This window comes from Silurus aristotelis (genome assembly GCF_946808225.1).
Source record: "Silurus aristotelis genome assembly, chromosome: 23".
NCBI lineage: Eukaryota > Metazoa > Chordata > Actinopteri > Siluriformes > Siluridae > Silurus > Silurus aristotelis.
In genome coordinates, this window is record NC_139596.1 from 5,722,625 (window position 1) to 5,739,870 (window position 17,246).

A 17,246-nucleotide genomic window follows, 5' to 3' on the forward strand; every position below is an offset into this window, starting at 1 on the left:
TGAGGGCACCATGCACAACAAGAAGCTGCCACTGATGAAAACCTCGAGGAAGACACTAACAGACATTACATGGAAATCGATCGGCACCGGTCTCTTTAGCAGCAGTGGAGGAAGTTTACACGCTTAAACAATCCATGCGGTAGTATATTATTAGCACTTCAGTTTCATTCAGTAACGTTACTGCACTGGAAATGCTCTGTAGTACTTGGTCATCATCTTCGACTTCTACTCATGAATAGATTAGAGGTGATGAAGTTTATATAACAGCAGATAAGTTGCAGTCTGTACTTGTTAACAAAGCATGAAGCATATATATATATATATATATATAAAGAAAGCCTCTTCCGAAGGTGCTCACAAGAAAACAGTTTTCTGGAGACAACCTGTTTCCTGGAGCATGAATTACTGGAACCATGTCCTGTGGTCTGATGAGAGAAAAATAAACTCATTTTGCTCAGCTGGTGTCCAGCATGTGTGGTGAGGCCTTGGTAAGGAGAACCAAGAAAATTGTGTCTTGCCTACTGGTAGCATCATGATCTGGGGCTGCATGAGTGCTGCTGTTACTGGAGAGCTGCGGTTTCTTGAAGGAAACATGGATTTCAACATGTAATGTGACATTCTGAAGCAGAACATGATTCATGTAGGGTAGGGCCTCTTCAGAAACTGGGCCGAAACGGCAGTTTTCTAACATTATAACAACTCAAAACACACCGCCAAGATGACAACTGGCTTGTTGAGGAAGGTGAAGGTGATAGCGTGGTCAAGAATGTCTCCAGACCTGATCCCTACTGAGCACATGTGGTGCATCGTCAAGCAGAAAGTGAAGCTTCATGTGTCTTACAGCTCCGTGATATCATTATGGAGGAGTGGAAGAGGATCCCAGCAACAACCTGTGCAGCTCTGGTGAATTAAATGCCCAGGAGGATTAAGGCAGTGCTGGATAACAATGATGCTCCGACAATATTTTGACACTTTGGACACAGTTTTGACATGTTAACTTAGGGTGTACTTACTTTTGTTGCAGGCTATTTAGACAATAATGGCTGTATGTTGAGTTATTTTCAGAGGGCAGTTTCAGTTCTATGGGATTGTCCCTTGAGAAGATATAATAAAATGGTTGAAAAAATGTGGGGGGTGTACTCACTTATGTAAGATACTGTATGCAATAATCTAAAATAATCAAATAATCTACCACTTTGAAGACCAACCTGTGAATCTGGTTCTGGTTCCTCTCAGGGTTCCTGATAATAATACAGACGCCAAATCAGAGATTTGTTGCCACTTGTAAAAACACATTACTTACAGACAATATTGACAATTAAAAATTGTGTTCACACTAATATTTGTACTTTAATACATTTTATTCGATTTCAAATGTATCGAATTGTAACAGAAATAAAAAGTAGGCGACTCGAGGTGATTAAGGAAGCAGCCAGCAGGAGTCGCTCGAGATCACCATTGCGGCTCTAGAGCTCCAGGCTCCTCTAGAGCCAGAGGAAGTGAGTCAAGCGCTGCCTCTAAACTTTCTTTGTTTTTAACCTCCTCCTGAGCATGAAGCTTCTTTTATTCTGACAGGTAGGAACCTGTTTGACCATTTCGAGGTTTTCTTTAACACTGTGGACTCGTTTTAGGCTTTAAAAGCCGCACTGGTTCTGTCAAACCGCGGTGTTTTTTGATGAATGGTGTTTTCGCTAGCGTTAGCTTAGCCTAGCTGGTGGTCGTGCGGTGGGCTCACAGGAGGGACTTCTCACCTTCTCCACTTCTCTTTTGCGCAATATTAGCATCAGTCCCTGTGTGGTTTTGTGGGCTTGCACGATTGTCACCGTATGAATTTGGTTTAATAGTGTGTTATGATGCAGTGATGATATAAAGCTATAATATAAACGCTAATGAATGTACTTGTGTCAGTTAGGAAACAGGAGGTAACTGAGGATCTGAGAGCTCAATCTGATCGCAGTTGTTCAGCCAGTCTGCAAAACTGGAAAACTTCAGCACCATCTCCTCTGACTGGACTTCTGAGAGCCATGGCCAAATCCAAAAAACCTGGTAAGTTCTGTTGTTGTTGTTTTTATTATTATTATTATTATTATTATTATTATTATTATTATTATTATAAGAGCACAAATCATAACATGAACTTAGGGCAGTGTGTCTATATTTTCATATGCATTGCCTACAAAGCAATTTATTTGTATAGCACTTTTAACAATATACGTTGTCCCAAAACGACTTTACAGAGAGAAATTGGTTAGAAAATATGAATTTTGATCTTAGTTAATATAAGTTTATATCTAATGAATGAGCCAGTGGCTTACAGTGGAAAGGAAAAACAAACTGATGGACAATGAACTAGAAACCTTGAGAAGAACCCGACTCCAAATTCGACTCCATTATCATCTGGGTGACACCGAATGTCAATTCATTACAGTTCCTTCATTGTTGTGGTGCACTTGTTAAGTGATGGGTGAATAAATGCAAACTGCAGTCCCAAGTCATTGTAGTAGACTGTTTAGATGGATGAAATGCATATAAAGCAGCTACCGATGCGATACGATTTACCCCGTTACGATTCAGTGCGATCCGATTTCTAATTGATTCTATTCACTGGAATTCGATTCAACAGTACTGATTGCTGGCTTTTATGTCTTTGGTTCGACCAGACAGCAAATCATAAATGTACTTATGTGCCCTCTGATTTCTAAATCATGGACCCTTTCAAAAACAAGCCTTTGTAATGCAAAAAAAGAAGATTCAATTTCAAAACATATTTTTCCTGTTCTGTCTCCAGGAAGTTACAGCTCTACCTCTGCCATGTTAATCTGTATTCTATGTGGCTCTCGGGACACACCTACAGGTTGTGGTAGTGTTGCGATACGTCATGTGTTTCGCTTTCTAAAGAATGAAAGTGTAGCGTAACTACTAATAAATAAATGTAAAAAAATATATATATTTTTTGCAAATATGTAACAAAAAATTATGCACTGCAATACAAATGCCATCTTGTATCCGATGCACCGATGCGAATCAGTGAATCGAATCACTGTTCAGTGAATCAGAAACATATGATCTATTGAAGAGAAGTTTATTTCAAGAGAATTTGTGTAAAGAAGTATGGGATATATATAAATTTACAATATAAAATATGCACTTTGGGTGTTCACCTGTACAAAAGGTATACACGGTGCGTATGCAAAACATATGTACATATGCAAAAGATATTCTATGAATTACAGTAATATGCATTTATAATTATCCAGAGACGAAAATGTACAAAGTGGAGCTGAACTGCGTGATGATTACCGGCAGTGAGATCAGTAAGTTTTATGGTCCATTAGTGTCCTAGCAGTGTAGGGTAGAGTTCAGTAGGGTGATGATAGATAGAAAAACCATGATAATTACATAATAATATTATAAAAATCATTAAAAATAAATGCAGTCCAAATCCAATATTATAGTTCTTGAGTTGCTTAGTAACTTCATGATCTGAAGACAGTTCATGTAGAATGAACCTCAGCTGCACAGAGTTGTCTCTAATTGACGAATGCTGTGTAGGGCACAGCTTTCTTTCCGGATCCGGAAAGAAAAAATAAAATCACTGATCAACCCCATAATTTATTATTCAGTTCTTACGCTTCAGGCATACACTTACCAACCAGTATGATCTACATCATGAAATGATCCAATCAGCTCCGCATGTGGCAGCAGTGCAGGGCAGACAGATCATGTAGATGCAGGTCTGTTTCCAACGGATATCAGAATGAGGAAAATCTTGATGTTTTATCTTGGTATAGTTGTTTGCGCCGTATAAGTGTTTTAGAAACCGCAGGTCTTTTAGGATTTGAATGACTCAACGTTCATGAGAGTTTACAAATGAAGCATCCAGTAAGAGGCACCTGTACAGAAACACCTTGTTGTTGAGAGGTCAGAAGAGAACCAGATTGCTGCTGTTGCTACCTTTTTTTTTTAGCTGTTTTTTCTTCCACTCCAGATACACTTGTGTTTGTGTAGAATCCCACCAAGAACATCGTGGTGGTACAGCAGCTACTGTTGTTTCTTATTCCTGTCTCAAGCTATATTTTTTGGGTTTTGCTGTACTGTCAAGTTTACAGTATTCCTATGTAGTTAGACAACTTCAGCTAAAGTAATCAAATATGAATGCATTTCTGTTAATAAGTACATTGAGAGCAATTTTAAAGCAGAAAGTAGACGCTGTCCTCCAGTCGAGACGGCACGGTGTCAGTGTAGAGCTCTACGAATGGATACGTTTAGGGTTAAAAGACGTAAATACGTTACTGTGGATTTGTTAAATGATTATAATTGTCTAGGTGTGGACAAGCCTGGTGATGCATCAAAGCGAGGAAGGAAAAAGAAACTCAAGCCCAAGGGTGGAGCCTCGGAGTCGGAAAGAACACAGAAAGACACAGAAACAGGCCTTCATTTGCTTTCTGGAAAGACTGCAGCAAAAACCACATCCTCTCACACCAGTAAGGTGTCAGACACTGCAACAAGCCCACTTGAGAAGACTCAGAGTTCAGATTCTGATGTTGCACCAACTCAGACTTATGCAGTTAAGTCTCTTCAGAGCTCCTCCAGGACATCTTGGCGAACAGAGAGAAATGATACTAGCTCAAAAAGCTCTGCAGAGGGGAATAAAGGGTCTACGCTGGTGCAGTCACGCTTAGCATGGAAGACCATGGCCAGTCCTGCTCCTGCTGTGGATGATCTGAAGGTTAGATACAATATACATCACAGTTTGTTTGTTTTTTTGCTATGATAGTATCATTATTCAGCAAGAGAGAAAAAATCACCAGTTTGTTGCCAACAGCTTTAGTATCCAAATGTCTTGCTCTACCTTTTTGTGTTCACGTGTCAAGAACCCGAACGCAGAAAAAAGCACTAAAGTAAAAGACACAGAGTTGAAGTTCATGTCGTCTACTCAGTTGAAGCTCCCTCAGAGCCCGAAAGGCTCCGCAAAAACGCAAGCAGGTCAGTGTTTCTTTCCTCCTTGTATTGATTTCTCCGCCATCCAATGTCAACTGGAGCATAAACCGACACTACTCTTCTCTGTTCTTTTGTTTCTACGCAGTCACAAAGAAGAAAAAGAAGAAGAGGAAGATGGGCTTGTACAGCTTTGTTCCCAAAAAGAAAACCAAAGTGTCAGCTCAGCAGAACCTCCTCTTACCTACCTCAAACAGCCAAGTGAGTGGCTTTAACTGATTACATCACAACAGTGCTTATTATTTACTTTATATAGTACTAGGAAGTGGGGTTACTGTGTAAAATGTAAATAAAAACAGAATGCAATGAACTGCAAATCTCATAAACCCACAGTCGAACATAGAAAACATATCAAATGTTTACACTGAGGAAATGTGTATGGGAATGTGTAGGGGAAAACCAACACGTATCAAAAAAGTTGGGCCGGGGCAACAAAAGGCTGGAAAAGTACATGTTATAAAGATTAAACAGTTTAAGAAATATTTTGCAACTAATGAGGTTCATTGACAGCAGGTCAATAAGATGATTGTGTATAAATAGTGTATCTGAGAGAGGCAGAGTCTCCCAGATGTAAAAAAGGGCCAGAGCTTCACCAATCTGGAAAAGACAAAAAAACAATTTTAGAATAATGTTCAACATAAAATTGCAAAACAGTTAAATATCTCATCATTTACAGTACATGAGATCATTAAAAGATGTCGGGAATCTGGAGAATCTCTGTTCACAAGGGGACAAATGGGCGAAAATCAACATTGGAAGCTTGTGATTTTTTTTCAGGCGGCACTGCATTTAAAACAGACATAATTCGGTAATGGAAATCACAGCATGGGCTCATTAAACACCTCGATAAACACTTTTGTTTGCCATGTCGTCCCACAAATGTAGGTTATATCTTTATCATGCAAAGAAGAAGGTATGCGTGAACATGATCCAGAAACGCCGGCGTTTACTTTTTCCCTTTTCCACTTTGCCTCAGTGCGTTCTAAATGAGCTTTGGCCCAGAGAATATTCTTGATGCGTTTCCTCAGTTTAACCGTTTATATGTTTTCTATGTTCTATTGTGAATAAAATTTAGGTTTATGAGATTTGCAATTCATTTCATTCTGTTTTTTTTTTTTTTTACATTTCACACCACGTCCCAACTTATTTAGGTTAGTGTGTAGTGTTGTATAGGTACTGTATATAGACTGTAGAAAGCTATTTTTGTTTCATTCTATATATGGTGTTGTAAAATTATGAATATTCGACTCCATCTGAATATTAAGTCTTAATAAGGATTATCGTATCCTGTCATTAGAAACCGGTGTCATGTGAAGTCAGAGGAGTACAGCTGCCCTTAGAGGAGGCTTTCAAACCCAGAACAAACATGGACAGCAGCGAGAAGCTGAGTGGAAGAGCGGCTGAAGAAGGTTCGGCTGAACTCCAGAACGAGAGTGAAGGTGTCACATCTCCAGAAAACATCCAAGAGGAATATACAGAGCTTCCTCTACACACGCTGGCAGAGGAGAGTGTCTTCACCGCTATACACACAGGTACTCAGTAAAGGTTCTTACACTGCTCTGTACATCAGTGTTACAATTTATTCTGCCAGAAAAATAATACAATCTATGACTCTTATTTTACCTCATACTTCTTATGCAACTATTGTGCACAAGAAACAGAAAGATGTTGATGTTTTTGGGTCAAGTGCACACTTCTGGTGTGTATATATTTAATAACTGAGGCATTTAAATGTAAACTTCTACAGACAATAAAATGCAACTTACATATGGATGAATCCCAAATGTAGGGCACTTGGTAGGTTCCCTGTATTTCTCTTAGTGTATTGTATTTAGTGAGCAAACTCAGTCCTGGCAGTGTTCACATTACAAAACAAAGATTGACTAAATGTAATGCAATGATTAATAAACAGTTCTGTGCTGCTCTAGTGTAAAGTACTAATCATGAACTCTCAACACACACTTTATCTTAAAACTCAATATAAATAAATATATTTATATTATGTATATAATATGTTTTGGGTTCCACAGGAGTCCTCTTATGCACCTGCATTTTCCTGTAGCCTTTAACAATACCTCTTAAGGTGTTCAACTCTTGTACATGTATCTCGCAGAAGAACTGAGAAATAGCTGCTGTTTTCCAGGTTTGCCTGAGGATAAGGAAAATATGGAGTCGGACGAGACCCTGGAGCCGCCTCTGTGCAGCTGCCGCATGGAAACGCCCAGGAACCAGGACGTAGTAACGCTGGCAGAGGGAAAGTGCATGGCTGTAGAAGGTGTAGATGGGAAGGTATTGCTATTTTTGTCTAACACTTCCCTATCAGCTATCACTTCCTCTCAGTGTCTCAATTTGCAAAAGAGTGCAAATATTTCTATTTACTTTTTTTGGTTCTTTTCTTCCTGTCTGCTACAAATCGTAACAATTCTTCTCTCTCTTTCTCCACACGTAGCTGAGTTTATGTCGAAGACCGATCCAGAAGCAGGAGATGATGCGCCCATCTTTGCGGATCCCACTGCTGGTGCTGTGTGAGGATCACCGGGCCGGCATGGTCAAACATCAGAGCTGCCCAGGCTGTGGTGTCTTCTGCAGAGCTGTGAGTACAGCCTCGGCTGTCATTAGTGGAGAAGAATATTTAGTGTTTTCTGTCTTCTTTCAAAAGATCTTCATTACATTATTGTTAAAGGCACCACCAATAAAAGGTCAGAAGTGTCTGAAGCTGATAAATGCTGATGCTGATAAATCCCTGTACCTGACCTTAATTATTTTTGGTTGTAATGTAAAGTTCCTTTGCTATCCTTTGGCATTGGCATGGCATAACTCAGCCTGTTATCTTGCATAGATGAAGATGTATACCTATAAAGACTTTATATGGTACATTGGAATATTTGTGGGAAAAGATCAGCTAAAATCAGTTGAAATTTTCACCTGTTTTGGGTGTTGCCTATGTTCAGCATTGACTTTATTTAATTAACAGGAATGATTAATGGTTTCTGTGCGAGCAGCCACTCAAGACATTAAAAATGTATATTATAAGTATTTCTTTGTCTTTACCCAGCCAACACGTTTTAAAGCTTATTTTGGCAGCTTATTGGTGTTATACTATTGTACTAACTCGGAAGCACCTAAAAATAGTGTCTCTATACTCTATACACAGAAACTCAGCAGTGTCCTGTTTAATCTTACAGCAGGATTTATACTGATGGAAAATGAAAGATTTCCATTTTTCCAGGTTACTGGAATGTCGGTGCTGTGCAAGCGGAAGCTTTTTTCTTAGAGTATAACTACATTAGTATAGAGACTGGTGCACATATATGGTTCACACTCTGTTTGGTGCACGATTTAGGAAAATAAATATAAGAATGCATGTTTTTAATGTACACTGGAAGCCTACGGTCTGATCTGATAATGCGTCATTGAAACAAGGGTTAAAAAAAGTTGGCGGTGTCTTTGTGAAAATCTTTGTGTCTCCATTGAAGGCATTTGTGACAGCCAGTCAATTCAATTCAAATCAGTTCAATTCATTTTTATTTGTATAGCATTTTTTAACAATGAAGATTGTCTCAAAGCAGCTTTACACAGATAATGTGGTGATAAAAAATTGTTCTTTATAAGTAAGTTTGTCCCTGATGAACGAGCCGGTGGTGACTGCAGAAGGAAAAACTCCCCGAGATGGCAAAGAAAGAAGCCTTGAGAGGAACCAGACTTAAGAGGGAACCCATCCTCATCTGGGTTGCACCGAAAGTCCATTTATTGCAGATATACGATGTTGTGGGTTACAGTGATGGTGATCAGAAGCAAACTGTATTCCTGAGTCAATGTAGCAGACTGTTGACATTAACTACAGTCCAAATCCATCCTCAAAGCTCCTATTTTTACTCCGGAATTTCATGGAACCACCCAAGGTGTTAATTAGAAACCGTCCCCAGCTGCACAGAGTGACCTCCAATCGAAGAGAACACCATCCAGCGGCAGGCCTGGACGAAGTGGGAAGATCCACGGAGGGGAGAGGGGCAGAAACAGTCAGTCCTCTGGGACTAAATATAGAGCGTTTCATATAGCAGAAATACATAATCTGAAAGCCAATTCAGTGAAATTGATGTGGAAATGTTTTTAATTATTAATGGCTGTAATTTTTGTTATTTTCTTTTGCAGGGAACGTTTATGGAATGCCAGCCAGATGGGCACATCTCTCACCGGTTCCACCAGAGCTGTGCGCCGACGATTCGTGGTCAGCTCTTCTGCCCTCACTGCGGTGAGGAGGCTAGCCAGGCCAAAGAGGTCACCATCCCCAAAGCCTTTCCAATTACTCCAATCACTGCAGCTGCTTTACCTGCAGATAAAGAAGACTTCGCTTTGGCAGAGTAGGCTGGCAGCTGTAACATTTTCTGTTTTAACTGGAGATTATTCTTTTATGAGTTGTCTATGATTTTTATTGCTTTTATATAGTATTATTTGATTTATATTTTGTAGAAAGCAAGGACAGGTCTCTTCACCTGATGATACACCTGTGGAACATGCTGTAGAGTCACTGGAGACGGTTCTGGAAGCACTGGAGGATGGAAAGTAAGCTGTATACAAATTGCTCAAAATTTTAGAGCACAGGTTATTGTGATTAAATATCTTTAGGGCAAAGAACTTATTATGATCTAGTAGGTAATGATCATGTAATTCCACTGGGTCACATTAGGAAAGTGGGACATGTAGAGAGAGTTACAGAGATGCAAGAGTTTACTTTATTATTCATTATTTAAAGATTTTCATCTGCGGTACATGATTTTTGATGCATTCGTTTGATTATGTGCAATTTAATTTTTTACTGTTTCCTTTCTAAGATATAAAAGGTCAAAGCTTCCCCCAAAGCAGCTGTTCTTCTCCGCTAAAAGAGGAGAGCTTCAACAAGTCATGCACATGCTGGGTAAGGGGGGTTGTATGAATAATCACCTAGAATGATTTCAGACATTGCCTGTTACAGAGCTAAATAGCGTCGTTATTGCCCACGTGAAACACTGATGAAATCATTTGTCGATTTTGTGGCTATAAGTAGAAGGAACGGACCCTAACTTGCAAATGGAGAGTGAGAGGAGGCGTACCCCACTCCATGCAGCTGCTGCTGAAGGCTACAAAGAGATCTGCCACATCCTGGTCCAGGTACCATAAAGCTTCACGAGGCTGCCAACATCAACCTGTCAGCCCAGTCATTCGTTCTGAATAAGTGTTGGCTAAATGCACTTCTGTGTGTGTCCCATTGAGGCGGGGGCAAACCTGGACACGTGTGATGACCAGCAGCGCACTCCTCTGATGGACGCGTGTGAGAACAACCACATGGAGACAGTAGAGTACCTACTGAAGGCCGGGGCCTCAACATCACACAAGGTAAGAAGACACATTCTATTGTGTAGCTGATTTGTGCTGTATCAAACTCTCATTCTACTGTCTTCTCACAGAATATAAGGGGCTCTACATGTCTCCACATGGTGACTCGAGGAGGCCACATCGGTATTCTGCAGCATCTCCTATCCACTGCCTCTGTAGATGTTAACTGTAAGGTATGCAGTGATATGTGCACTTCATGTGTGCAGCTCTTATATATATTTATATATATACACACACACTCACCCACTCACTCACTCATTCACTCACTCTGATATTGACCTGAGACAGGTGTCAGAAAACTTGAGAGAGCACGTAAGAGAGGGACTTAAAAATAGCTCTGACCTGTGTAATCGTGAGTTGTTATATGTGAACTTCTCAGGATGACGGCGGTTGGACCCCCATTACCTGGGCAACTGAAAATTTGCACACACAGCAGGCGAAGCTGTTGATTGCCCGTGGAGCCGATATCCATATGAGAGATAAGGTGGGTGCTGGTTTTGAAGAGCAGGGCTGAGGCTGAAGGATTTCAATCCTGCGATGTTAGACAGATAGTTAAATCATAAAATCAGTCTAGCCAGTTCTTTTCCCCCCTGTTTAGATTTTATGGGCCCCAAATTAGGACCACCATAGATTTACAGCGGAGCTGCTCAGCTCTGCCACATTTGAGGTATTCTTGTAGGTCAGAGAGTAAGAGAAGGATTTTTCAGTGCAGGATGAAATGTCAGGGTAGGCAGTGCAGCTGTGTTCTCGTGATGTAATTGTATTTCATTTCCTTATTCTTAAGAGTTTATAAAGTTTTGGAGACTAAAAAGAGCTTATTAACGTATCCTATACAGCCCATTTAACATTATTGGTGCTATAATTATTTCTAGGAGGAGAATATCTGTTTGCACTGGGCAGCATTTGCTGGCTGTACAGACATCGCTCAACTTCTGCTGGAGAACAGATCAGACCTGCATACTATGAACATACACGGGGACACGCCTTTGCACATTGCTGTCAGACAGAACCAGTTGGATTGCGTCATGTGAGTGTGGAGCTGTGGGGTTTGTCCCACTCAGATGGAGACACATAATTATTATTTTTTCACATTATCCGCTATCAGGCATTTCTTTTAATTACAACTGTTTAGTCTGATATTCGACGTCTTGTACTTTTTTTAGACCTGCAGATATTTTTGCAGTATTTCATTGTCGTAATGAACTGCTCTGTACACAGGCTCTTTCTGTCCCGAGGAGCAGATGTGAACCTGAAGAACAAAGATGGAGAAACCCCTTTAGAATGCTGTAGCATCACCTCCAAGATGTGGAGCATCCTTAACACCAGCAAAAAACTCACTGATGCTCGTAATGGCAGAGACAGACAGGGAGAGCAGCTTCTCTGCAGGTAGCTCTAGGAATAGCTATCTCACTCTATCATGTTTCAATTGTACAGACAAAAGATCTGGTGAAAATGTTATGTTAATGGGTGGGAAAAAAGGGATATAAATAAAGGAAGGCAACATGGGGTGTAGAAAAGAGGAAAACAACGAGAAAGAAAGGAAAAATAAATGAAAATGTGAAGAAGAAAAAATTCAAGAAGGGAAGAGGAAGGAAAGAAGGCAGAATAAAAGAAATCCACCAAAATTTTTTTTGCTTATATTAAGACACAATAAGTAAAAAAACAAAAAAAAAACTTAAAAGCAAATGTAAAACGGTAACAAGGGCAAAAAGAATAATAATATAGTTCAAAATTATATTGAAAAAATTGCATTCTTGCAGATTTCAGATGTTTCACGGGCAGAGTGTCTTTTGCAGTGTCTTCAGGTGTTTGTTTAATGTCTCGTCACACAGAGATTTGTCTCGGGGTTATGAAGACATCCCTGTGACCTGTGTGAACGGAGTGGACCAGGAGCCTTGTCCAAGCTTCAAATATGTCCCTGAAAACTGTTTCACCGCTCAGGTGAACATCGATGAAAATATCACACACTTACAGGTGAGAAAATCAGACACAAACATGCACAGGTAAATTTATGCAGTCTTTAATTATGCTTTTTAAAAATTTTTGTGTGTTTCTGTGTCTGGGTCGAAGCACTGCACATGTAAAGACGACTGCTCATCCAGCAGCTGCATCTGTGGCCAGCTTAGTATACGCTGCTGGTACGACAGGGTGAGATGAGATCTTTTTTTTTCCTGTTTACTAACTGCCTAATTATTAGAAATGATCGCTATATGACAGAACCAGTCAGTGTCCAGCTGCTCTATTCCTCTGTGTGATGAGAGAAAGCGTTTTTTTTGCATGATCGCCACGTCGAGGTTGTTATTCCAATCATCTGTGGTGTGTGCAGGAAGGTCGTCTGCTGCAGGAGTTCTGTAGAGAAGACCCACCCTTTCTGTTTGAATGCAATCATGCCTGCGCGTGCTGGAGAACGTGCCGGAACAGAGTGGTGCAAAATCGATTGCGGTAACAGTGTGTTTGCTCGTCACGTTTGCCTGCAATGATATTTCTGTGTATGTGTGTATTATAAACGGGTTTTTATTATATTAGAGTCCAATTCCTGACTTTGTGTTTGTGTGTTGTTAGGGCACGACTGCAAGTCTTTCGCACGGCTAAAATGGGCTGGGGTGTGAGAGCTCTGCAGGATGTTCCTAAAGGAGCCTTCATATGCGAGTAAGGTTTTTAAAGTGATCACATCCTTCGGAAGTCTTTAATGACGGAAATCTCTTCTGTAGCATGTGTGTTAATAACCTGTAAAAATAAATCAAACACATTTTCAAGCTAAAACTTTCAAAGGCACTAAAGATCAAAAGGCACTTCATGCATTTCCACCATTCAAAAAAAGTTAAAACATCTAGTGTGTGGCACAGTGGTGCAGAAGGAAGCATTGTTGCTTTACAGCTCATGTTTTATCTTGAGTTCAGGTTACTGACTGTGTGAAGTTTCACATGTCCTCGTTCTGTCAATGTTGGTTTGCTCCAGGTACTAGTTTCCCTCCACCTCCTAAAATAACTTGGTGGGTGGATGAACTATGCTAAAATCCCCCTTGCTGTAAATGTTTGTGTTCCAGCCTCAGTTTCAGATTCTTTGCTACTCTGACCAGGAAAAAAATTACTTGAAAATTTGAAAATAAATGGAAAATCCTTTACTGATAAACTCATGATCCAAACTTCAAACTTTTTAAGTTTAGAATGACAATCTCTTTTTGGTAAGATTTATTAAGATTCTCTTATGTTTGTACATCAGCAGACCAACACAATAATGCTGTTGTTTAAAAGTATATATATATTTATATAGAGAGAGACTCCGTTCACTTTTCACTTTTTTCAGTTTTGTTGCAGTCTACAATTGATGCTATAATTGTTCAGAATTTTTTTTTCCCCTCATTTATCCACACATGGTTGTCATGTAGGAAGGTGAACCTTCGCCCCAGACTGAGGTTCTGGGCACTGTGGAACAGGTTTTTATTGAGGATAACTCTGTACTTGCTCCGTTCAGCTTTCCCTCAACCCTGACCAGTTGCTAAGTCCCTGCAAAAGAAAAACACCCCCACAGCATGATGTTGCCACCACCATGCTTTACTTTGGTGCAGATTATGAGCAGTGCTTGATTTTTTTCTCCAGTCATAACATTTACAATTGAGGCCAAACAGTTAAATCATGGTTTCATCAGACTGGAGAATCTTGTTCCATACAGTCTGAGAGTCCTTCAGGTGCCTGTTGGCAAACTCCAAACAGACTTCCATGGGTTTTGCCTTATGGAGAGGCTTCTGTCTAGCCAGGCTGCTATAAAGCCAAGACTGGTGGAGGGCTGCAGTGATGATTGTCCTTCTGGAACTGTGTTACAGCTCCGCACAGAATTTCCAGAGCTCAGTCAGAGTGACCATAGGGTTCTTTGTCACCTTTCCAACTAAGGCCCTTCTACCTTTAGTGTTTAGTCAGTGTTTGAGTTTAGCCAAATTACCGTCTCTTGGAAGACCTCTGGTTGTGGCACACTTCTTCGATTTGAGAATTATGGAGACCACTGTGCTTTTGGGAATCTTCAGGAGAGTTTTCTTTTTACCTTCCCAAGATCTGTGCCTTACAACAGTCCTGTTTCTAAACTTTCCAGGCAGTTTCTTTGACCTCATGGCTTAGTTTGTGTTCTGATATTCATTGTTTGTGCCTTTCCAAATTATGCCCAATCAATAAACTTTTCCACAGGTAGACTCTAGTTAAGGTGTAGAAACATCTCAGCAGTGATCAAGAGAAATGGGAGACACCCGAGTTAATTACTAAGTATTGCTGCAAAGGTTTTAAATACTTATGTACTTGTTATAGTTTATATATATATATATATATATATATATATATATATATATATATATATATATATATATATATATATATATATATATAATATATATATATAAAAAGAGACATTTCTAGAATGCTGTTTTTAATTAGTCATTTAAGGTTCTGAGTGTGGATTGACGAGGAAAAAAAATTCAATTTGAACCTTGTCATATCAGGCTGAAACAAGAAAAAAGTGAAGGGTATCTGAATACTTTCCTATTGCACTTTATACTCAACCTGTTTAGGAAGCAATGGACTTTTAATTAGTCAGTCTCCTATTATTTAGTTCTTCACCACTAGGTGGTGGAGGACATAATGTTTCCCGGGCTGTGAGTGTGTTCATGTCTTCATTAGCAAAATCTTAAAACAGTGCTTAAACATGTGAAGGTTTGGTAGCAATTAAGAAGTTGCCAGCAGAGGATTTTTGAAATTGATCCAAACAGTTGTCTTAAATAGTTTTTATTCCATGACACTGTTTTGTTTATTTATTTATTTATTTATTTATTTATTTATTTATTTATTTTGCTGTTCTTGCATCAGTTCATTTATTGGATTTTTATCTTAAAAATAATTAATTAAATTATTGATATTTGTTGACCTTTTTTGCTACCACAAGATAAATGATTACATTTTGGAATTGATCTAAAAAATAGTCACCTATTCAAGGCATTCTTTAATAAAAAAAAAAAAAAAAAAAAGCTCTTGAGGCGGTGAAGGCAACCCGGTCAATGCCATTAGCATTCATTTGATCTGTTAAATAATTAGTTATACAGATTTAGAGCTGTTCTGTTTTCAGTGGATCGAAAATGTGTCTTTTGTTGATCACATGCTCTGGAGATACATTCCTGTTGATAGAGGTTGGATTTCAAATTCGGAAGTACTACTTTTAAATAGTCTCCTCTCAAGAAAAGGGATTTTAATTGAATATGAAATGGAGCACAGAAAGAGAACCATAATAGTTATCAATTATTCATCTGTAATTCATTTCCTGCTGTTTGGACCAAATCATATTTTTTGTGTTGCTGTGTGTGCAGGTTCGCCGGCGAGATCATTTCAGACGGCGAAGCAAACGTTCGAGACAACGACTCCTACATGTTTAATCTGGATAATAAGGTCAGTATTGTACCATTGATGGTAAACAGGTGCTGGGGCTTTGAGCCGCATCTGGCCAGCAGGCTGTGCTGTAGATTCTCAGCTACATCCAATTGGATGGAATAAATGCTTTTAATTTGTGGGCCTTTATTTTCCCCTCGCAGGTTGGCGAGGTCTTCTGCATCGATGCCCAATTCTATGGCAATGTCAGTAGGTTTATGAACCACCTGTGTGAGCCCAATCTGTTTCCTGTGCGAGTGTTCACCAAACACCAGGACCTGCGCTTCCCACGAATCGCACTGTTCTCCTGCAAACCCATACGAGCTGGAGACGAGCTGGGGTAAGGGTTTTTTATCTCTCTATCACTATATATATAATTTATATTTACACTCTCCTGTTCTTATTTCTTGTTTCTCTTAACCCAAGGTTTGATTACGGCGATCAGTACTGGGAGATTAAGAAGAAGTACTTCAGTTGTCAGTGCAGTTCTCCTAATTGTAGGCACTCGGGGGCATGTTTGGGACACGGCCATGTGGACAGCTCGGCTCAAACGCCTCCTGTCCGGAGTTCCTCTCAGGTAGCCAGCACTCGGCACATTCGCTCAGCCAACACAGGACAAGCAGCAAGCCAACCCTGACCTGCCTCTGTGAGGACACTGCAGACATGAACTGTTTATGTACCACTTCCAGTTTGTGTTTTTTGGTAGCATTCTACCACGGGGTATTTTCTTATTGTTATTTAAATCTACAAAGAGGATGTTTTATGGAAAAAAAAAATTTTAAGTAAAAAAATTTAGCTGGATTTTGAATGGATAGAAAAACAATAGCTTTTTTTGACATCATAAAAGGAAAAATACCAACGTGCAGTATATATTTTATTAGTGTTGATTTTTAAGCCCATGAGGCAGAGGATTTGCCTCCATTTTAAGATTTTTGTTTTACTCATCCCAATTTTATTTCAGTGCTGTTTGCAATTATGAAAAACATGCCGATTAAAGCGTTTTTGTAGATATTTTCTTTTATATGCTTGACATGTATTCCTTCAGTTTTACTCCTTGTTTCATTGGAACTAAAATTCCATTTCCATGAAATACTGCTATTCCTTGGATATGACTTGTGTATTTTTAACGTCGTAGCATTTAATTCGTTTCTGTTTTGGTGACAAAGAAAATTGCTGAGCAATGCGAAAAGCACCGATTGGTGAAATTAAACAGCTGCAAAATAACCATGCACTGTTCCGGATTATTCTCCTGGATGTGTTTTAGCTTTCCGTGCATTAACAGCTGGTTACATGCCAGATTCTTAATAGGTGATACTGTTTAGACACTCGAACACTTACCTGAACAGGAACTGAGCAGAATGATCAGATAAGGCTTTCAGATGAATTACAGGAACAGCTGACGTTATGAAAGCAAGTATACGTCAGTGTTCGAGACCGATGTTGTATTAGAGAGAAATCATTTCCGTGAAGAGT

The 17,246-nt window shown here is 39.5% G+C and overlaps 1 protein-coding gene across 4 annotated transcripts; it reads left to right on the forward strand.

Annotated features, from left to right (window-relative positions):
- Positions 1-1,417: 1,417 nt before the first annotated feature.
- Positions 1,418-16,794, forward strand: ehmt1a (euchromatic histone-lysine N-methyltransferase 1a). 4 transcript variants are annotated; one of them, XM_083526837.1, is made up of 24 exons: positions 1,418-1,499; positions 1,909-2,046; positions 4,326-4,729; positions 4,875-4,986; positions 5,087-5,199; positions 6,296-6,530; positions 7,142-7,287; positions 7,448-7,591; positions 9,151-9,359; positions 9,469-9,561; positions 9,831-9,913; positions 10,040-10,146; positions 10,249-10,371; positions 10,443-10,544; positions 10,751-10,855; positions 11,244-11,398; positions 11,590-11,757; positions 12,204-12,345; positions 12,442-12,519; positions 12,698-12,813; positions 12,934-13,020; positions 15,716-15,794; positions 15,938-16,113; positions 16,200-16,794. In XM_083526837.1, the coding sequence occupies exons 2-24, from the start codon at positions 2,025-2,027 to the stop codon at positions 16,408-16,410; spliced, it is 3,210 nt and encodes a 1,069-aa protein (XP_083382963.1). In that variant the 5' UTR covers positions 1,418-1,499; positions 1,909-2,024; the 3' UTR covers positions 16,411-16,794. The 4 variants fall into 4 exon arrangements, with proteins under 4 accessions (XP_083382963.1, XP_083382962.1, XP_083382961.1 ...); XM_083526836.1 differs by having other exon boundaries at positions 1,438-1,575; XM_083526835.1 differs by having other exon boundaries at positions 1,438-1,575; positions 1,913-2,046.
- Positions 16,795-17,246: the final 452 nt, after the last annotated feature.